General features: G+C 38.1%; 1 protein-coding gene across 13 annotated transcripts in view; it reads left to right on the top strand.

Annotated features, from left to right (window-relative positions):
* Nucleotides 1-21,659, top strand: part of EMSY (EMSY transcriptional repressor, BRCA2 interacting) — a 41,880-nt gene that overhangs the window by 1,614 nt on the left and 18,607 nt on the right. For 8 of the 13 annotated variants that reach the window (XM_026793532.2, XM_014267132.3, XM_014267131.3 and 5 more), the window contains exons 3-10: nucleotides 2,952-3,051; nucleotides 3,686-3,760; nucleotides 5,982-6,157; nucleotides 7,359-7,511; nucleotides 12,023-12,282; nucleotides 16,724-16,991; nucleotides 19,046-19,309; nucleotides 21,424-21,573. In XM_026793532.2, coding sequence (XP_026649333.2) covers nucleotides 2,952-3,051; nucleotides 3,686-3,760; nucleotides 5,982-6,157; nucleotides 7,359-7,511; nucleotides 12,023-12,282; nucleotides 16,724-16,991; nucleotides 19,046-19,309; nucleotides 21,424-21,573 — 1,446 coding nt within the window. The remainder of the gene's footprint in view (nucleotides 1-2,951; nucleotides 3,052-3,685; nucleotides 3,761-5,981; nucleotides 6,158-7,358; nucleotides 7,512-12,022; nucleotides 12,283-16,723; nucleotides 16,992-19,045; nucleotides 19,310-21,423; nucleotides 21,574-21,659) is intronic. The other 5 variants (XM_014267134.3, XM_074536132.1, XM_014267133.3 and 2 more) reach the window with 3 other exon arrangements.

Genomic DNA, 21,659 nt, shown 5'->3' with positions numbered 1-21,659 from the left:
CCCAAAAAACACAGTAAAATCCTGGTTTAACTGTCCCTGTAGGAATGAATCAAATATTGAAATTATGATTGTGAAGACATAAAACAGGATTTTAAAAAAATGCTGTTTGTGATTTGCAGTTATACAGGTTGTCAGGGAATTGGTAAAATTATGTCCTCACTCAACAGCCATAACCACAGGAATCTTTTTCATTGTTTCAAATGTAGCTCAGTACTTGAGGCTGCTGTCCAAGACAGTGGAAGATATTTTTGTGCTCTGTCCTTGTAGATCTAAGTGTATGAGGAGAGATGCTTCTGTTTTGGAAAGTACTAAAAATGTTTGCTCTTTCCTCACTTACCTGCTTTTGGCTACTGCAGGGGAGAGAATCCTTTGTTAGACATTTGATCTGATATAGTTGGTTTTGAGTTCTTATGGCTGAATTTGTGTAATTAAGGATTTGGAGGTTTGCCAGTTAAATGATGCTAGATGGGGAAAGAAAAAAGCCTTATATTTTTCTGTTTCTTCTGAGGACTGTAATCTGGGAAGATGCTGTCAAGGAGAAAGTTGAGGCTCCCTCTAACTTCCTGTGACTGTCAAGTGACAGCTTTTCTGTTCTCATTTTGTTTGACTGCTAAGAGATGGTGTGCTGTATTTCGTAACTGTGCCAAGGTTCTTATACATGGTGGAGCCATCCACTTTATTTTTTGAGAGTTGAGAACTTATTTTCCCTCCCTTTGCCCTTTTTATTTGATTTGTTGGAATATGTGTGAATACTTGTTGGGATTTGCGTGCTGTTGGAACAGTGATGCAGATATTGCACACAAGTGACAGCCCCAAGTCTTAAGCAAGGCTCAAGAAGTACAGAAACTAGGAGAAAGCTCAGAGTGCCAAAAGCTTTTGACCAGATTTTGCTACTAAGTTTCATTAACGTAGCTGTGCTGGCTGGAAGCCTGGAAAAAAAACTTCCACCCGAGCTAACAGCGGTGTGCTGGCAGAACCTTGCTGGTGCAGCTGAGCCAAACAGAACTGCAGCTACACCTCCTTCAGTGACATAACCTAGGCTGACAGGAAGGAAAAAAAATTCAAAAATAATAATTGTTGTTTTGCTGGCATGAGCTGTGTCCCCACAAGGGGGCCCTGGCTCTGTGAGCAGGGAGGAGGCACACACGGGGCTGGGGGGTGAAGGAGCAAAGGCAGTGGCAGCAGTAGCTGTGTGACAGCCACATGCAGCAATAGCCATCTACTTGAGGGGGTCCTGCTTTTCCAGCTCACAGCCCAACATCTAATTTGGCTAATGGTGCAGCAGTAGTGGGAGTGCTCTGTAAGGAGTGAAGCGGGGATGTTGCTGAGGCTGAAATGCATCTTGAGGAAAGCAGTACCTGGTGTTGATTGTGATTTATTACTGAACGAGGTGATGATTGTAGCACCTAACACTAACAATAATGATATTTGCTTGCCAAACCCATTTTAGCTAGTCCATGTGTTTTGTGTTGTTGCATAAACACAAAGGGGAGGAAGTTACAGCTGCTCTGTAATCCTTGCTAGCTTCCAAAAGACCAGAATGTGCATTTTTACAGCTATGGTGTAGAGGCTCTTTATTTATAATGCAAAAGGGAAAAAAAGTGTGCCCTCAATAAATAATTATCTGGTTGCATCTGAGAATTACTTTAAGTTGTTAATAGAGGAAAATAATTAGTATCCTGAATATTGTAACATGATTGTCTAAATAAATGTTGATATTAGTAATAACCATTGCATTAATTAGTGAATGTTTTATAACTGAAGTTGTAAATGCTTCTGTAGGTCACTCAATATCCCTGTGCAGGCTGCTTAGTTAACCAAAATTACTCTGCTTTTTGTTTTATCTGCTTAACTGGGAGAGGACAGCAGAACTTCTTTTCAGCACCATTCCTTGATTTCATTTGCAAATTAGCTCTTTGGAATCCTAAATGGAAACTTTTCGGAAAAGCATCAGTTTTCTTTTGCAGCAAACTTCAGAAATGTTAGGTTTTGGCCTGCACCTTTTATTCTTAGTTTTGTGTAACTGGGATCTGTTGTGGGATTGTTTGGGTTGGCTGCTGAAATGGAAGTGTCGAATGAAAGGCACCTGTGTAAGGATCAAGAGAATTTTTGGTTTGGGTTTCCCTAAATAGTGTGAAGCTGAGAATAGCAAGTCATTCTTTGCCAAGTTAGCAGGATTCATTGTTTTCATTAGATGTATCTTCACCCTGTCGGGCAGGACAAACTTCAAAAATATCAGTAGCCTTTCACTTTTTGATTTTTTTTAAGTGCTGTTGGCATGACATCTGTCACTTGGAGTTACACATTTCTGGTAGATCAGAGTTGCATTTTTGTGAGTTAGTCTTTGTGGTAGCTCTATATTTAAGAATAGCTAGATTGTTTATTTTGTGTTGAGCAGGTTTAATTCATTGTGTTGCATTTCTTTCAGATTCAAGCAGTTGTACCATATCAAGTAAATAGGCATAAAAGATTATGGTAATCATATTTAACAAACTAGAACTGATGTTCTCCATGCTGCTTAGGGAGAGGCATTCCAAGAAAACCAGTTGCTGCTTTGATAGTGTATTTCTTTTTCCAATCTGAGCTTTTCCATAGAGCTCGTAATAATGATACATGTGAAGAGAATTCTGAACTACTCTAAACAGTTTCTTCAAGCTTTTTGCCTGAATTGTCATGTCAGAGAGAGCTTGACACATTCATTTGGGTTTGTAAACTAGATAATCCTCTGTGATGAGTCAATTGTTTCATAGAAATGTTTTATGCTGCAGAGTAATTGACTGAGAGAGTTCCAAATCATCAATCTCTTTTGAAATAGCGCTAAATAATTGAAAGACATGTTACTCTTAATGACTTTGAAAATTATTAGAATGCTGTCAGTAATATGAAAAACAACATTTTTTCCCCTTTGCTGTGGGCATTAAATGGAATTATTATTTGCTCTAATTCTTCAGAGCTGGAGGCCTATGCAGGTGTCATCAGTGCCTTACGTGCACAGGGAGACCTTACAAAAGAGAAGAAGGATCTTCTTGGAGAACTCTCTAAAGTGCTTAGGTAACCCTGATCTTTTCAAACTAAGAACTATGACCTGTTTTCTTTTAAGGTGTTACATGCTTTTGCTTTCACCGGGATCACAATGTAAATCTGAATTTGGAGAAGTAATTCTCCAAGTTGCCGAGGTTTCATTCCTGTTCTCCTTGGAGTTTTTAATAAGGAAAACAACCATCCTTCAGTGGTAGAAGCCTTACTGGTTTGTTGGTACTTTTTTGGGATACTGAGTGTTAAAAGGGTTACAGGCAGGTCATGAATGTACACTGGCTTGGGGTTTTGTCAAGGTAGAACTCCACTGTCTTTGAACGCAAGGTACCTCAGGAAAGAATGCTGTGTGTCCTGTGAACTTTTCTGCCTTATCCTTTAAATGTATTGATCTCATTAGGAAGTTGGATTCTAGCTGTTTTTCAAGGATATCCTTTGAACAGTAATGTTCCTTTCATTCTTCAGTAATGTTTCTGAGCAATAATATGATTCATTCTCTCTGTGACAGCAAGGGTTAAGTGACAGTCTCTTAAATGTTCCCTTTCTTCTCTTAGATAAATTATTCATAAGTTTAATTTTAGCTGGAATTTTTAGATGAATGTTCTTATTTTCCTCTGATTGAAATATATTTGCTTTATTGTTTTTTTAATAGTATTTCAACAGAGCGACACCGTGCTGAAGTTCGGAGAGCAGTGAACGATGAACGACTAACAACGATTGCACACAAGTAAGTTCCAAGTAATTTTGTCACTGATTTGCAAAAGTACCTTTTGGGAAATCCATTATGCCTTAACTGAATGGTAGAATTTTGAGGATTGATGGTGGTTTAAAGAACCAGTAGTTAAAAACACTGTATGGATGAAGGAATTACTGGATTAGATAGACAGGGACCTAGAAACAGTTATTTAGTACCATTGCATTTTGGATCCAAGGCTATCCCATTCACTGTACAAGTGCTATGTAAGAAACAGTTTTTTGGCATGGAGACCATTCTGTAAGATAGACCAGAATAAAGAGAGAATGGAGAAAATAGAGATGCTCCTAAATAGGATGAAATGTTTGCTTTTCTTTGTTTCTTTGTTTTGCTTTTAGTTTTATTTTAATCAGTTTGGAAAGGCTGTTTTAAGAGGAAAGAGAAAACTACATAAGAAAGACAAAGAGAGGAAAAGAGGTGGCAGATTAGTGGAAAACAGACTATCAGCATAGAAAGGAAAAAATGGTCAGAGTAGAAAAAGCTGCAGCAAGCTGATGACATCAGTGTCCGCCACTCTCAGCGATGCAGCTGCTGTGCTGGCATCAGCTGGGCTGCTTCCTCCTTGCATTTGCTTTCACAAGCTCCACATAATTTTGAGAGGTGGAGGAGCAGTAGACCAGGTGGTTATGTATTTTTGGTAATTACTTAATAGTTTTACTGTCAAGGACTGTCTTTAAACCAAGCTGCTCTGTAAGTGTCTGTATTTTTTTTCTTATTCTGTGTTACAGCTGTTGACTTTTTTATGTTTGACTGTTATAGCTTTGGTGAAGAGGAAAGAAAGGAAATAATATGAATAGCAGAACACTTGGAATTAACAATTGTTTGATCCATGTCTAGTCAAAATCAGCATACTGGTTTAGTGCTGTAGAAAGACTTTAAGTTTTAATTTTCAAGTTTAAATATTTAGAAGTATGCTGTTCACCAAACAAAACCCACCAACGTCCTGACATCCCTTTAAATAAATGTGGGGGGAATAATGAAAAGTATGTAGTTGTCAAATCAGGATTCCTGTCCTGAATCGAGTTTTCCTTTTAAGTAGTACTTCTAGTCGTAGCATTTTGCAAAACATGAATAGTTTGTCTTGAGGTATTGCCCTTCAATTAAATACTATAATCCAGACAAGGTGCAGTTTTGAAGTGCTGATTTTCTTTATTTTTCCTATAGTGATTCCTTATGAGTGATGGTTGGTAATATAGTATTTGACTTACATAATTCTCTTAACTCATTAGGAAAGCCTACTTTGCTAGCTTTTGTACCCTTTGTTTTTTGTTTTTAAAATGTATCTTTTCTTAGCTTATGTAGCTCTCTTTATACAATATGCATATGTATGAGGCATGCTGAAGCATACCAAGATTTAATAACAGAGCAGATACTCTGGATTTTACCAACTACTTTATAGTAGCTTTTGCTGCAATTTGCTTGAAGTATTTCATGTGAGAAGTTATTTTTTAGAATATAGTAATACATTAAATGGGTTGATTTGCTTGAAAACATCACAGCATTGAGAAATAATTTGCCACTTTGTTTTTGCTGATTTGACAAATGACTCATGTGAAACAGTCAAAAATATTTCTCCATCTAGATAAGAATGGTGTTTTTATGAAACATTCTAGTGTGGGTGTAAGTACTGAGGTTAAGAGCAAACTAGAGCAGAAGACAGCTTTCTGTTTAGAAAGATGCTGAGGGTGCATTTAAATAATCTCATGTTCTGTCACCTTGCTTGGGACTACTTTAACAAGCATCAGAAACTCTTTTGGTGAGGTAAAATAAAGTTTGTCTTAGAAGCAGAGAGTTTTTCCCTGTAACATAATCCATTTCAATAGTCTTTCATGATATCTGGTTTCTTGGTATTTTCATAATCCAGAAGTAGAGAGTACAGCAACTGTACCTGAATAGTAGGTAACCTAATGTGGGGGGTTTGAGTATGGCATTCACACACCTCTGGCCCTTGAACAGCTCTGTAAAGCAAAACAACAAAAGAAGAGTCAACTCTTCAATTTAAAATGGGAGGGTTTTTATATCAGGTGACCAAAATGCAAGGGCTTTCATGAAATAAAGAAAGCTGAGTATTAGTACTGTACTGTGTTTTAAACTGCCCTTTAGACTTGCACTATTGAAAAGAAATGTACTCAAATAGGATACTGAGTATTTGTAAACTGGTATAAATACTTACAGCACTTGCATTTCTGTTTAGTATGTCAGGGCCAAACAGCTCTTCGGAGTGGTCCATAGAGGGTCGTCGGCTGGTGCCGCTGATGCCGCGGCTCGTGCCACAAACAGCTTTCACTGTCACCGCCAACGCTGTTGCCAACGCAGCCATCCAGCACAATGCATCTCTGCCAGTTCCTGCAGAAACTGGAAACAAAGAAGGTGAGAGAAAGATGGAGTTCTGCTGCAATCTGTGGGAATGTAAAAACAACGTCACAGTAGGAACTGGTGTCTTAGGTTTTAAGTGTTAAATATTAAAGATATTTTAACGGGCCTTGGAGCAACCCAGTCTAGTGGAAGGTGTCCCTGCTGATGGCAGGGAGTTGGAACTAGGTGAGCTTTGAAGTTCCTTCCAACCCAAACCATTCTATGAACCTATTAAAAAAAATTCAAATCTTTCTTACCAATCATTATTCACAGAAATATAAAATACCCCTTTTTTTAAAGATTCCTTTGCGGTATCTGCAGCATTAATCTGACTGCTTTGTATTATTGACACTCTAGCAATTGAAATATAAAAAGAGTCCAGTTTGTCAGGAAATGACATTCACTGATTAACTTTATCAGCTCTGTAAACTTTAAAAACTTGGACTAATGGCTAGATTTTGAAAGTTCTGTAAGTGATGAAAGCTGTTTCAGAATGTTTTGTTTTAAGAGTGCAAGTAAGTTTTGGTTAAAATCAAGAAAATATAACTTTGGGTTTTTCCCTTCAGATTAAATGTACTATGGGAACAAGTAAAAAGGGTGCTTCCTGCTTTCCCTATGCTTTCTAAATAATGGTAGTACACATTCCAACTAGCTTGAATTAGGCTTCATACAACTGGAGAATGTGTAACACTTCTTGAAACAAGCTGTTTTATCCTGGTTTTGTGAGAAGTACTGTATCATTGTGTTATTACTTAAAAGCAATGCTTTAAAAAAGCTGATTAGCACAATCAGTTCTTCACTACTGAACAAATATTTTGGTTTTTTCAACTGATGTACTGTTGAGGCAAAAACACTTTTCTATCAGTTACTTGTCTAGATGTGATCACTTACAGAAAAGCAAAAAGATCAACATATTGAATTAATGCTAAAACTAAAAATAACATTATAAAGTAAAACAAAAATCAATACAAAAAAATTTCACATTGGCAGCACAGATTTTTGGGGACAGGAGGACAGGAGTTTAGATTTTTGTGTTGTCTTTGAAGACCATTAATCTCATGGCCATGTTTAGCTCAACAGTAACAGAGATGTAGAGGCAAAACCACAGGTAGTAAACCCAGTAAGTCTTTGGCTTCCATTTCAGTTGTAAAAATAGTGATAGAATAATGGGATTCTGCACTTCAGTTATATGGAAGGTGTCTTTTCTCCTCTTCAGTGGTGGTTTGCTATTCCTACACAAGTACCACTTCAACCCCAACATCTGCCCCTGTTCCAAGTGGCAGTGTAGCGACAGTGAAGTCCCCCAGACCTGCCAGTCCAGCCTCCAATGTAGTCGTCTTGCCAAGTGGAAGTACTGTTTACGTCAAAAGTAAGTGATACTAGCACCTGATTAACAAAAGGGAAAGAAAGGGAGAATATGGCTGAGGCATAGACCAAATTAAACACCCCAACATGGGGCAAGTCATTTCAGGCCTTTGTGCCTTCCTTTAGTCTAGAGAGTGAATTTATTGCTTCCCTTTTTCAGATAAATAGTGTTCAGGATAAACCCACTCGCTGCAAAATGCTGTAAGGACAACAAGTGAAAAATATTTTGAAAATTAAATGTAGACATTTCTGTATATCAGTGAATTTCTGATCCATCTTGTTGAGAACTAATGCATAGTAGTCACTTAGTTGAATTAGAAAAGGTCCCTCTTTTCCACTTTCACAGTTGACCTAGAATTTTTTAATTTTTGGATGCAGTTTGGCAGGGGTTTATGCTTCCATAGTATGTCTGACCATTTTGTGATTTACCTGGAAGTCAGTCTCAGTGAAGCTTGTGTTCCTTGGCAGCTGCAAAAACTTCATACGAATTCTTACCAGAGACCCATCTTCATGTAATTAAATCTGGAAATCCAGGACATAGAATCTAGAAAAGGTCTTTTTTCTTCAGAGGGTGTATGTGTCCCCATCTTGTTTGGGTAGTAAGTCAGCTAGTTCTAAAAGCAGATTTTATTCTCATATATATGCCCTCATCATGTGTACCTTTATTTTACTATTAAATGTTTCCTTCAGTTCTTATTTGGTTCTCTCAATACAACAAGTAAAGATTAATAGTAGATAAATGTTATCTAGAAGTAGATAAATGCTATTTTTATGCTTGCTCTGTATACCTTTAATATTTTAAAATATTTAATTATTAAAAATTATTATCTTTATGCTATATGTATATATCTGTATAAGTTTCTAGCTAATCAGAAATGCCACTTAGTACATAAATATAATGTTACTTGCAAAAAAAAACATTGTTAATGGCTCTGTCAACTCATGAAACCCATTACATTTTTCATTTTTCTGATCTATGCACTAATCACTTGAGTTTAGTTTGAAGATTCAGGGGAAAACATTCTTAACATCTAAAAATTTTAATGTAGGCTTTATTGAATTAATACATGATAATGAATATCAAATAAGTCTAGACACATGATACAGGGATGATCATTTTCATTGTCTGTCCCTAGATTTAATTTTTTCCCCCTACTTCATGTGCTTTGTTTTGTTGTTATTGTTTTTATTTTTTTTTTAAGGAATTGTGTGTCTTTCAGAATATGTTACATCAGTCACATTGATTTTAACAAACCTGCTTAGGAGCAGCTTTGGGAGATCTGAGTTACAGTCAGGACTTTGCCACTGGTCTGTGGTGTAAACTCTTCCAAAAGTCAGTCTGACTGAGCCATTAACCTTTCCATGACTCTGCTTCCTTACTTACCAAGTGTGAGTTACAGTCAAAGCTGAATGTCTGTGGAAAACCTTGTACAGCAATTTATAACATGAAATTATAAGAATAATATTCGTACAAAACCCCAGCAGTGAAAAGAGGAGGTGAAATGATGTGTACTTAACATAAAATAATGCTCTGCTAGTTTAATGTTAATTTCTTATGTCTTGATGGGTTGGTTGATGGTTTTTTTTGTGGATGAGGACCACAAAGTTTTCTCTATTTCTTGGTGCCCCACCAAAATAACAACTGTGTCCTAGCATGCTAGCTGCATGTGGATTTTGGATTTAAATAGATTCTGAGATTTTTAAATGACTGCACACATTCAATGTGATTAGTGCACTCATAGTTACAAGTTTCTATAGTGCACTCACAGTAATACTTAGAAGCTTGTCCGTAATAAACCTTAAAGTTATGTAATCAAACCTCTGCTTTATACAGGGAGGTCACCACTAGGCTTATTCAGGGGCATAGGGTAAATTATTGATTAGAATATTTGATTGATTGAGAATAGGATAGAATATATTGATTTGAAATCTGGTTTTATAGATCCAGACTTCACATGTACTGCTACAGCCAGCTAAAGCTACATTTTTGAAGTTTGCTTCTCCTCCCCAGTTCAGTTTTGTGTCTCTGTAGATACAGTTGTCAGCCTTTGGACAGGTATCTGCAAATGAGCTGTTACTCCTGCTGAGAGAGAATACCATTTTTCCACAATTGCCTGTTGTGGTCCTGGGCAGTTTCGTGTCCATGTTAGTTCTTGCATCTTCACTTTCTGAATGCCAGAATATTAATGTTAATTACAGATTGGCCATAATTAGATCTTGGCCCTAGAGATTGACTGCCAATCAAGTTTGCTTTGATTACGTGCAAGACTGCTTTTTGCTGTGGTGGTGTTCTTTGTCTTTAAGCTCCAGGCACATGGAACAAGATTTTCAGTCATCTTTTGCATAGGCAAGATTGTATCTGTTCAGCTTCTCTCTGATTGTTTTTCTTTTTAAATGGTTTGACAGAGGTTAGAATGGTAAACATAAATAACAGGACTGAAGATTTGTCAAGGTTGGAAGAGACCTTCAAGATCATCTAGTCCAACCATCAACCCAGCACCATCATACATACATCCCCAAGTCTTTCATTCAGATACCTCCTGAACACTTCCAGACTGTTGTCCCCCCCAAGCAACTTATTCCAATGCCTCACCACTCTTCCAGTGAGGTTTTTCTTTTTCTAATACCTAATCTGGACCTCCCCTGGCACAATTTGATGTTATGTCCTCTTGTCCTCTCACTTGTTACCTGGGAGAAGAGTCCAGCCCCCATGTGGCTCACCCTCCTGTCAGGGAGTTGTTGAGAGCACAAATGTCCCCCCATAACCTCCTTTTCTCCAGTCTGAGTCCCCCCAGCTTCCTCAGCTGCTCCAGCTGCTCCAGACCCTTCCCCAGCTCTGTTCCCTTCTCTGGCAGTGCTCCAGCACCCCAGTGTCTCTCTTGTCAGGAGGTGCCCAGAAGTGACCCCAGGACTGGAGGTACTTCAGCAATTCCCAGCATGGGGAATGGTCACTGCCCTGGTCCTGCTGCCACACCAGTGCTGATACAGGCCAGGTGCCACTGTCCTTGCCCACCTGGGCACACCTGGCTCATATCCAGACAGCTTTGGCCAGCATCCCCACGTCCCTTCCTGCCTGGCCACCCTTAAGCCACTCTGCCCCCAGCCTGTAGCTCTGCATGAGATGGTTGTGATCCAAGGGCAGGACCTGGCACTTGGGCTTGCTGAACCTCAGCCCATGGATCCAGCTTGTTCAGATCCTTCTATAGAGCCTTCCTGCCTTCAGTGCTACCAGGTAGCTGTGAGAGGTTTGCAAAGTCACTAACCTGTGTGTGGTGGTGTTCACAGGGGTCCCAGGACGAGGGAAGAGACAAGAATCTTGGCTCCAAGTTTCAGAACACTGATTTATTATTTTATGATATATATTATATTAAAACTATACAAAAAGAATAGAAGAAAGGATTTCATCAGAAGGCTAGCAAGGAATAGAAAAGAATGGAATGATAATAAAATCTTGTGACTGACCAGAGAGTCTGAGACAGCCAGACTGTGATTGGCCATTAATTAGAACCAAACAATCACGAGACCAATCAAAGATGCACCTGTTGCATTCCATAGCAGCAGATAATTATTGTTTTTTCTTTTCCTCTGAGGCTTCTTAGTTTCTCAGGAGAGAAGATCCTAGCAAAAGGATTTTTCATAAAATATGTCCGTGACACCTGTGCCTTTCCATAGTTTATCAATCTGTTGCTTACTTTTGCAAGTTTCATTTGGATTTGAGATCCATTAATCATGCTGTTATCCTTTCCTGAACTGAATATTGCAGCAGATTTTTTTTCCTATGTGTGCAGTATATGATTGTGAAGAAGAAAGAACTCTTATGAGCTTGGATTTCTTTTGTTTTTCATTATTGTGTGCTAGGCACCATTTTATATCTCTTGCACAAAATGCACCAAAGAAGGCAAAAGCTGATGAACTGAGGCTTGACCTTTACAGTTAAACTAGATAATAAAAAAAAGAATTATATCTCAAGATGCTGTATTAAGGTGGAAGGCAGAAGGGTACTGTAAGGGTAAACATGACACGAAAGTAGGTGCAAAGGCTGAAGTCTAAGGAAACTATAGGGGGATAAATTCAATAGTCCAGTTGCTGTAAACAAAACCACCACCAAAAAAACCCCAAAGCAGTGTAAAAGTTTAAACTGTGTGTGATATGATCCCAATCCCCTCATGTGTGTAGCTTCACTGATCAAACTTCTGTAGGCAGAATGAAAGCCCTGTACTGGCTCTTATGTTCTTTTAATCTCTCAAACTGAATGAAGTAACCCAGTAACTGAGTAGCTTGGGGTTTTGGGTGATTTGTCCCCAATTCATGGCACTGAGTGTGACCCATATCAAGGACTAAGAGCATCTGAGGTGTGATACAGCTTGGTTGTGACCATAAGATGTAATTTATCCTTTATTTCTTTTTATCTTACTTGAAAGAGGGTGTAAGACTCAAAAAGGATGTAGTGTTTCAGAGAGCACTGAGATCTGCAGACAGGGGGAACACAATTTAGAGAAAGTGTTTCTTTTCCAGGTGTCAGCTGCTCAGATGACGATGAAAAGCCCCGCAAAAGACGGCGAACGAATTCCTCTAGTTCTTCCCCTGTTCTCCTGAAAGAAGTCCCGAAGGCAGTGACTCCTGTCACTAAAACTATCACAGTGCCTGTAAGTGGGAGCCCCAAAATGAGTAATATAATGCAGAGCATTGCCAACTCCTTACCACCACACATGTCGCCTGTGAAAATAACCTTCACTAAGCCCTCAACACAGACAACAAACACCACAACACAGAAGGTATGTGGGAGAAGCTGCCAAATGTTCCTTTATTCTGGTTTTATCAATGAATAAGATGTGATGTTTGACTCTTCCTTTCTGTGGTCTGACTAGCTGTGTTATAAGGATTGCGCTTGGGATGAGGTGATCCCTCTTTAAAACGAGCAAAGGGAAAACCAAACTCTTGTATGAATTTAGTTCACCTGTGTGTGAAAGGACCTGGATTGACAGCCTTGGAGACTGAAGCCCTCTTTTTATCCACAGAACAGGTACAGCACAGGCAGCGGGAGTGCAAGCTTCCCCCAGACTGCCCCACCAATGTGCCTCAACCCTGACCTGAAGGGACCACTTCTAGGGATGAGAGGGGATTCAGTCTCCATGCTCATTCAATTCTTGGCCTGTCTGGTGAGACTGCCAACAAGGTTACCAGTTAGTACCATTTGTGGTGTTGGGTTTTGTGATATGGACACTAGTCCACTGAGAACTGGATCACATAGGCCACTGAACAGCCTTCAGATGGTAACAACTGTTGGTCAAAGGTAATCTTTCTTATTTCTATTTTCCTTATTTATAATTACTCTTTGCAGTAGTAGAATTCCAGGAGAGGTGGCATGGGCTTTGCCAAGCCTTTTATCTAGAGACTAGTGTTTTGGGCTCTATAATGCTTATTCTTGGAGCTGGTCAAAGTCCAGGGGCCTTATTTTCCTTCAGTACTAGTAGCCATTTCTCATTCTACATTAACAGTGTTACAGTGGTCAAAATCAGTTGCATTATTTCAGCTGAGTGTGCCTAGCTTTCACCACAATGCAAAGTGCAGAAAAGGCTTTCCTTGTTTAAGTTTTGTCCTGGACTTAGATTTTAAAGTACCTAATCTATGGCATGACTGTATTACCATTCTTTAGGAAGCATTTCAGTTGTGTCTATTTTTCTGTTTTTAAGATTTTAAAAAAATGAATGGTTCAGACCAAGTTCATTCTTGGTACAGTTGTTTGGTACAGCAGACTTCAGGAAGGTGTAGAGTCTCTGTGGAATTAATTTTGCCTCAATACCAGCAGACTTATGCTAGGCTGGCCACTAACAAGCATTTTTTCCAATGGTGAGAGTTTGACTATTGAGCTCAAACCTTTGCATTGCATTTGTCCCATTATTCTTCTTAATTGCTTTATGACTCTTTTTGGATCAGCAGAGTTCCCATGTCTTGATTTTTGGAAACTTTAAAACCAAGCAATGTGCAATAAAGATATTGGCTTTCTGACCTCTTCCCACTCCAAGGAAGATGCTTTCATTTGATTCACTGTTCTTTAACAGTGTCCTTAATCAAATTTCATCCCTGAATACATGAGTGTATTGGGGAAATCCATGTGTGAGCATAAACCATCAAATTAAATTCAGTGCAGCAAGTCAACAGCTACTACAGGGCTTAACCCATCCATCCTGTTGCACATTAGGGTCATAATTAGTGCCGGAATAATTTTTTGCCTTAAACATCTGTAGGGTTGTATTAAGCATGGGTGTGTTATATTGTGGAAGTTAAAGATGGAGTGTACTAAGAAGAGTGGACTGTTGGTAGGACCTTTACTACAGTTATGCCTCTCCACTTGTTCTGACTTGGACATTTTAGAGTTCACTTTGCATTCTATTATTTGACTGTCTTACTAATCTGCAGTGACAGGAAAATCAGTGCTTGTTTTGTTAGCCAGAGTAGCATTTGTATCTGAACTTGTCACAGTGCCCTCTTTTGTTGGATTTAGATATGCCAAAATACATAACTGCATGATTTTGGTGGGAGAAATCCCCTTTAGTAGTTTTAAATTAAAAGTCAGTTCAGTTGATTCATATCCAACAGGCTATTTCCAATTTGAGTGTAAGTTGTTAGATATGAATGAAATGCTTTGTTTCTGCATGCCACCTCTTTGAATTGTTTTGACATTTTAGTAGGTTGGAGGAAGATCTGTCATAACAACTAACAATGTCACAGCTCCAGTTTCTGGATTCTCTTGTAATAAAATCACCTGTGTAGGACATGGAGGGAATCTAGCCAGTGAAGTTTCTGGCAGTTATATTAACCTTATTTTTTCAGGGACTAAGTTTTGACATATCTCAAAATACAGCTGACAGGACTAAATTCAGTATATGTTGGAAATTAGATTTTACTGTAACAACTAGAACCATCAACAGCAAAATTAACACCTTGATTTCTCTGTGTGTGTGTGTGTATGTTTAAAGTCAGTCAGTGTCTCTGCTGTAAAACATGGGATGCAGTTTTGGTACCCATGATGAGATTCTTTTGATCCTTTCAACATATATGACAGAATAATATTTCAGAAATACCGTGGTTGTGATTTGAACTTTAACACTTACATTTTTACCTGAATTTTGTTTTCTGGATATACTTCATGCATGTGAAAATAACCTTCACTAAGCCCTCAACACAGACAACAAACACCACAACACAGAAGGTACTGAACTTTGCTCTGCTCTGTTAATTTTGAAAGATGAGGTAGAATAGACAGACACAAACCTGCTTAGTCACAGTATAGCAGTCACTGTTGAACTGTAATGCTTTGGAGGCTTTGTTCCTTCCTTGATTGAATAAAGCATTTTTGAGTGGTAATCATGGACTTAAAGAAATGCAATTGTCTACAGGAGCTGTGATTATGCCCAGTTTCATTCTACATATCTGTATTAGTTTTGATGCTGATCTTGCCCTGTTGTAATGTAGTTCATATTCACTCTAACCTATAATCTGCCTTTTTAAACTGCAAGCTGTCCTTTGACTGTGTTCCTAAACTAGTTACTGTGGGTGGAATGGAGCTGACCCTAAATTTCAGGCAGTTGGAAGTATTCCTAGTGTAAACTGAGAGTTTAGGAAACAGGATAAAACTCCAGAGGCATATAATTGAATTCTTTCACTTCTAATTCTCACACTAGAACAAGCTGTGTCATGTTCAGCTCATCTGCATGTTTGTAGCCAAAGAGCAATTTGAGAAAGGTGTTTTGATTAAATCAAAATCAGGCAGAATGCAAAAATAAGACTTGATGCAGAGAAATGTTCTCACTGGGGAATGCAATCAAGTAGAAAAGCAGCAGAATGTAGAAACCTTGTCCTTCAGACACACGTTAGTTGTGGTCAAGCTGCTATACCTTGCAGGATAGTAAGGTTTTGATTTTCCTCAGATCAAGATATTAAAGATTTATCTGAGCAGCAGAGACTATCAAACTTTGAGCTGGGGCAAAAGGAGAGGCTGAACCAGCCATATTGGTGAAATTTGCTGCTTTTATTCCATCCATGTGGCTATTTCCCTTTTATTTATTTTTTCTTTTCTTATTTTTCTTTAAGCAGATTATAAACTTGCAGTCTCTTGATGCTTGATTTGTTGCTTAAGTCTGTTTCTGGTGCCATTGTCATATTATTTCTTTATCAGGCAAGGTTTCAGTGGTGCTTGGCTGTCAATGTAAGACTGTGTGAGCTGACACAGGTTTTCTTTGCCCCTTTTATGCCTTCTTTTTCTATCAGCTTTTGTTACATTGAATCATTAACAAGTTGAAATTTTCAAGGTTTTAATAAACAATTTTTTTCTTGGGACAAAAGCATTATTAAAGTAATTGCTCAATATTCTTGCATGATAAGTTGAAAGTGTTGTATTTTTGTGTTTCTTTTTCTATTTTAACTATGTAAGTACAAGGAGGGACATATAAGTTAAATAAAAGGAATTTTTTTATGTAAACACTCCCCATATTCAATACTTAATAAATGTTTAGTTTCCTAGGTGAGTTGCACCAGGACAGACTTCTTCCAATGATGTCATGAATTCTGTGTTTTTCTATGTCAGATCAGATTAATGGAGTTGTAGTTGTAACTTGCACTGGGGTGGTGTTTATTTTCTTCAGACAAATCTGAAATAATTGCTTGCTATTGAGAGCACTAAGTAAAGCAGAAATTGCTTCAATACTGCAGCATTTTTCTTTCACTGATGAAATATTATTTGCAGCCTTGTAGATCAAAAGCATTTCCCATTACTGACTCAGCAAGTGCTTGTTAATTGTTAAAGAAAGAAAAATCTGTATTCTCTTATTGCTGTTTCTTGATATTTTTGCAAGGTTTGGAAGAGTGACATTTAAAACTTGCTGGAAATCCATTCAGTTTCTCTTAAAATGGATTTCAAGCTTCCTGGTCCAGTTTAATGAAGTCAAGTTCATTCCTGTCTGTTTGCCTTCAGGCATGAGATAATTTTGCTTTATTCAATAGTAATTGTTTTCCTTAAAAATCCTAATTTTAAGGAAACGTTTATCACCACGTCTTCAAAATAGTTGAAATATTTCTTGTGAGCAAATGTGATTGACAATTTTAAAAGCTCTTAATAAACATGTATCCCTAAAACTAAATAGACAGACATGTTACTGAAATATAGATGCAAAGAACAAATGAATTTCTTCTTGTTTTTTTCTTTTCTTTTTTTAGGTCATAATAGTAACCACCTCTCCAAGCTCAACTTTTGTACCCAACATCCTTTCCAAGTCCCACAACTATGCAGCAGTTACAAAACTTGTCCCAACATCAGTCATTGCCTCAACTACACAAAAGCAGCCCGTGGTCATCACTGCTTCCCAGTCCTCTGTGGGCAGCAGCAGCAGCAGCTGCTCCACTCCCTCCTGCACTGCAAATACCATTGCTGTGACTGCTGTAGTGTCATCCACACCCTCAGTGGTTATGTCAACAGTAGCACAAGGTATGGCAATTCTCTAATCAAGGCTCTTTCACTGAGAGGTTGGACTTTGCATTGAGAATAGCGTTAGGGAGATGCACTTTTTGTTTATGTATGAATAAAGCACAGGACATGTGAAAGAAATCTGCTGAGGAAACCAATGCAAGAGGCTCCACAAAAGTTCTTGTTGAACTGTTTTCCTCTGTACTTCAACAGTTAATGTGCAGATCCTCCTTCTAAAGAGAGTGTGATGTGGTGGTGTGATCTAGCTCTAAAACAATATAACCTCAAAATGGCTGGCTTCAAGAACTTTGTCTGGTGCATAGAAAAATGTACATTTTCAATACTTGAAGGTGATTGCATCTTTAAAAGCCCAATTTACAAAAACATGCCAACTTAACATCAAGTAAATACAACTTATTAACATGCCCAGGTGACAATTCTGAAAGGTAGAGAAATATTTGCACCTTTTTAGCGGTGCAAATAGTTCACCTTTTATCAGTGTCTTTTATCAGCATGCCAGCTTTAAAGTCCCTTACAATTACGACCTGAGTAGGCCTGATGAAAATTCTTAGGTTTCTCATTTCAAATTCCAGCTGTGTATGCTAGCTTGACTGTTTCAGCTTCACAGCCACCAGCTAGCATTTAAAAGGGAAGCTATGAATGAATGAGCCTTAGTGAGCAGCACTTGAAAGAAAAACTGCCTGACAATAACAAGTGTCACATCACAATTTTTCCTGGTCTGTATTTTCCATTCTTGCTTCATTCCATGAAACACTGGGTTGCCATATCAAGGCTGAGGAGGTATTTTCCTTCCTTATTGCTTGTATTAATATAATCAGATATTAATCTGTGGAGCAGACGGGCTCACAGCAGGCTTTCATATTGTTTGAACTGTCGGTTCTTAGTTGGGTTTGGTCATGGAGGAGGCTTTAATTCTAAAGTACATTAGGTGGAGTATCTCTCCAACAGTTTTTTCCAAGACTATCAGTGGCATTGCAGAAGGTGCTTCTGAAAAGTTGTGTGACATGAACTGGTAATATTTTCAAATGTAAAGTTAAACTCATGAATGAAAAGAGCTGCCCAAGGAAGTGGTGTAAGTCACCTTAAATGATGCTGTGAGAAAAGGGTTGCTTATTTAGATTGCCAGAATTGTACTTTTACTATGATTTCTGTCATTATCACTGCCATCTGTTTGTTTGTACTGCAACTGGGATTTAGTTAAAAAATTACTTCATAAGATATGGACTTTGTTTGTCTGTTTTGGTGTTTATGGATGTGTAGTTTGGAATTATATACAAAGTCAGATTTTGCTGTAAATGTTGTGACAGCTATGTAAGGAATGACAGAAATAAGTAAGAAGATTTATTTGGGAACTTTGTCTTTCCATCTTACTGCAGGCTTCTTTTAATCACTTCTGCTTATCAGAACGCCTAAGCGGTGGGCCACAAAACAGATGGCCCACAGTTTTATAACTTACATACAGTCACTTGATTTTTTTAAAATTCCAAACAACTCTTTTGCTAGCACATACTCCCTTCCAGTGTTGATGGGTTTGATATTTGGCATTGTCCTAACGCCAGCTTCTTGCAGTTGTGATTTTGGAATCATTGAATCACAGAATATTTTGTATTGAAAGGGACCTTAAAGATCTAGCTCCCTTAAAGCCCCCCTGCCAGAGGCCAAAACACCTTCTACTAAAAAAGATTGTTATAAATATTTATAAATACAAATATATCTATATTTAAAATACTTTCACTATAGGCATTTTGCTGTCTTGAAGCTTAAAGATGAGACTTTGAAAATATTACTGAATTATGTATATTACAAAAGGTGCAGAAGTAAACTGGGTTTGTGGTCTTTCCATTAGCTGCTGTTCTGCTGCCACATTGAAAATCTGCATGAAGTTCCATTTCCTCCTAACAGAGTATTTCTGCTGCATGGGAGCTTTATTTCCTCACATATATCAATGTATTTTTCAGTAGTAAAGATAATTGAAATGTAAGTTTATTTTAGAAATTATAGTATTTTTCTTTCTCATTGCACTGGTGAATCTTAAACCCTTTACTCTTTCACAGGTGTGTCTACATCAGCAGTTAAAGTTGCCTCTACCAGACTACCTTCCCCAAAAGGTTTGGTTGGGAATCCAACTCAGATCTTAGCACAGTTTCCCAAACAGCATCAGCAATCTCCCAAACAGCAGCTGCACCAAGTCCAGCAGGCCCAGCAGCAGCAGCCACAGCAGCAGCAGCTGGTGCCATGTTCTGCAGCCCAGCAGCAGCCACAGCAGTCTCAGCTGCCAGCTGGCATCAAGCCCACCATTCAGATCAAACAGGAATCAGGTAGTTGGAGTTGATATTGGGTCACATTGGTGAGGTCTGGCTGCAACTCAGGGAAGGAGGGCAGAATTCTGCCCCAAAATGTTTATGGGGGAGTGGTCATGAAGGTGTATGATTCTTGAGTACAGGATTTGGCTTCAAACATGAATATAAGTACATAGTGAAGGATGTTTTAATGTTTTCAAGTAACACTAATTAAAGAATTTGGTTCTTTCACTCTTCTTGTTTGGTTCAGGTATTACAGACCATGCTTTAGGTATATGTGTTTTTATCTTAGACATTGAGAGGTTTGTAAATAACTTCTAAAATAATGTGATTGGCAACCTGAAACACACCAGTTTTCTGAAGATCCAAGAGTTGTTCAACTGTATCACCTGGAAAAAGAAGTTACTCCATGTTTTAATTGTTTTCTTTGGTCCAGAAATCAAAACGTACTTTTGAGGTACTTGTCAAAACAAATACAGTTAGATCTGGAAGTTAGACTGGATTCTCTTTGTGATATTGATTGATTCAGCTGACTTTGGGCAAGTCACATTATCTTTCTTTTTTGGCTTTTCTCTACTTTAGCACACAGTTTTTATCTCAGCAAGAAGTAGTAAGAAATAAAGTTTGCAAAATTAACCAGTTCTCAAATAAGTGCTATAAAAGTGCAAAGTATTTTAATGTCTATTAATATAAAATCAGTATTTTATTTTAATCCTGTCAGTAAAATTCTGTTTTAGATCAAACAATTAGATTAGACCATGGAATGAAAAAATAAACAGCCCTACTCCTTTGATAAAACCCCTAGTCCTTTGATAAAGCTACCTACTCCTGTCCTTTGATAAAACTACCTTTTGGATTATAGGATCATTGCTTAAGAAAATTAATAGCTGCTAATTAAGAGATAAAAAAGGCTTCCAGACACTGAACAATATCAAGAGTTTCATTTTCTTCATCTTCTACAATGAATTTAGGCTCATTGTGCTTTTTAGTTGAAAGTTTCTTTGGAAATACCATCTGATACCAATTCTTTCTGGAAGATGTGAATCAGTTTTCAGGGAGACTTTACTCTTTGGATGATACAGAGACTTCAAATTCTCTTTCAGTTTGGAGCTTACTTGCTCTGTACTGCTTTTATAGTTAGTGTAGAGAGAAGAAAACATCTCTGGAGGATGTTCCATGTCTCAAATGAACAAGACTTTTCACCTAGGAATACTTGTGTACAAACCTAAATGCTTTATCTAGACGGGATTCATTCAGGCTCTATGTTCCATGGCATTTGGCCACCACAATGCCATGCCTTTACCTCATCATGGAACAGATCATAAGATGCACATCTCCTGGATGTACTTTTGAACAGATGTTGTCAATCCACTGGTTTGCAACTGAGAGGTGAATCTCACAGAGGTACCATTCCCCAAAATAAAATGAAGAGAAAGGGAGCAGAATCCTGGAGGCATTAAGGTGCCCTCATCCTCCAGTCTTACTGATCTACTTGTAGCTTAAGCCAAATTTCTTTGTGGCTTTAAGATAACCAGGAAATCAAGGGGAAAGTGAGCAGTTTACTAAAAGTAACCTTCCCTAGCCAGTGTCATAGTTGCTTCCTTATAGTCACTAATACTCCTTGTGCAGAAATGTTTTTTAATTAGTTCAGGATGGAAAAGTTTGTCTAAGCTTATGACACATTAGGATTTTTAGACTGAATTGATGAAGAATTAACTTTGCTTCTAGATGGTTCATTGTATATGAACCTATTCAGTCTTGGTTGTAACCTGTTGGCTCCTGGGAAAGTTCTGGTTTTTTGTATCATGTACCAGGAAAAATAAAAAATAACATCAACAAATCAGTGATGGAATGGACAGTGGAAGAAGCTAAGAACTGAAACAGGCACATGAAAGGCAAAGATGATGACTTTCTTGGTGTTGCAAAACAACCGAAACCCAACCAAAACTAAGCAAAAAAAAAAAAAAACCAAAAACTAAAAAATTAAATAATTTTTTTCATTATCAAGAATATATGGGCTCAGAATTGAAGCCTTGTGGGGCTACTTGACCACTAGGCCTTGGTCTGAGAAAGCATTTCAGAAAGTAACTTATCGTGCCTGTATTTTAACAGTGACCTTTCTCCTTTCCTAGGTGTTAAAATAATCACTCAACAGGTGCAGCCCAGTAAAATCCTTCCCAAACCAGTTACAGCGACCTTGCCCAGCAGTAGCAATTCACCCATTATGGTGGTTAGCAGTAATGGGACTATCATGACAACTAAACTGGTCACTACTCCCACTGGTAAGTTATGGCTCTGAGAAGGGAAGGGAGGGTAAATCCAGACATACAGGTGATCAAGCATGGTTTCCTAGGGTTAAAAAAAGGCA

This window comes from Zonotrichia albicollis, chromosome 2 (genome assembly GCF_047830755.1).
Source record: "Zonotrichia albicollis isolate bZonAlb1 chromosome 2, bZonAlb1.hap1, whole genome shotgun sequence".
NCBI lineage: Eukaryota > Metazoa > Chordata > Aves > Passeriformes > Passerellidae > Zonotrichia > Zonotrichia albicollis.
Note: the sequence above shows the minus strand (reverse complement) of the source record. Positions and strands in the feature narration are given on the sequence as shown.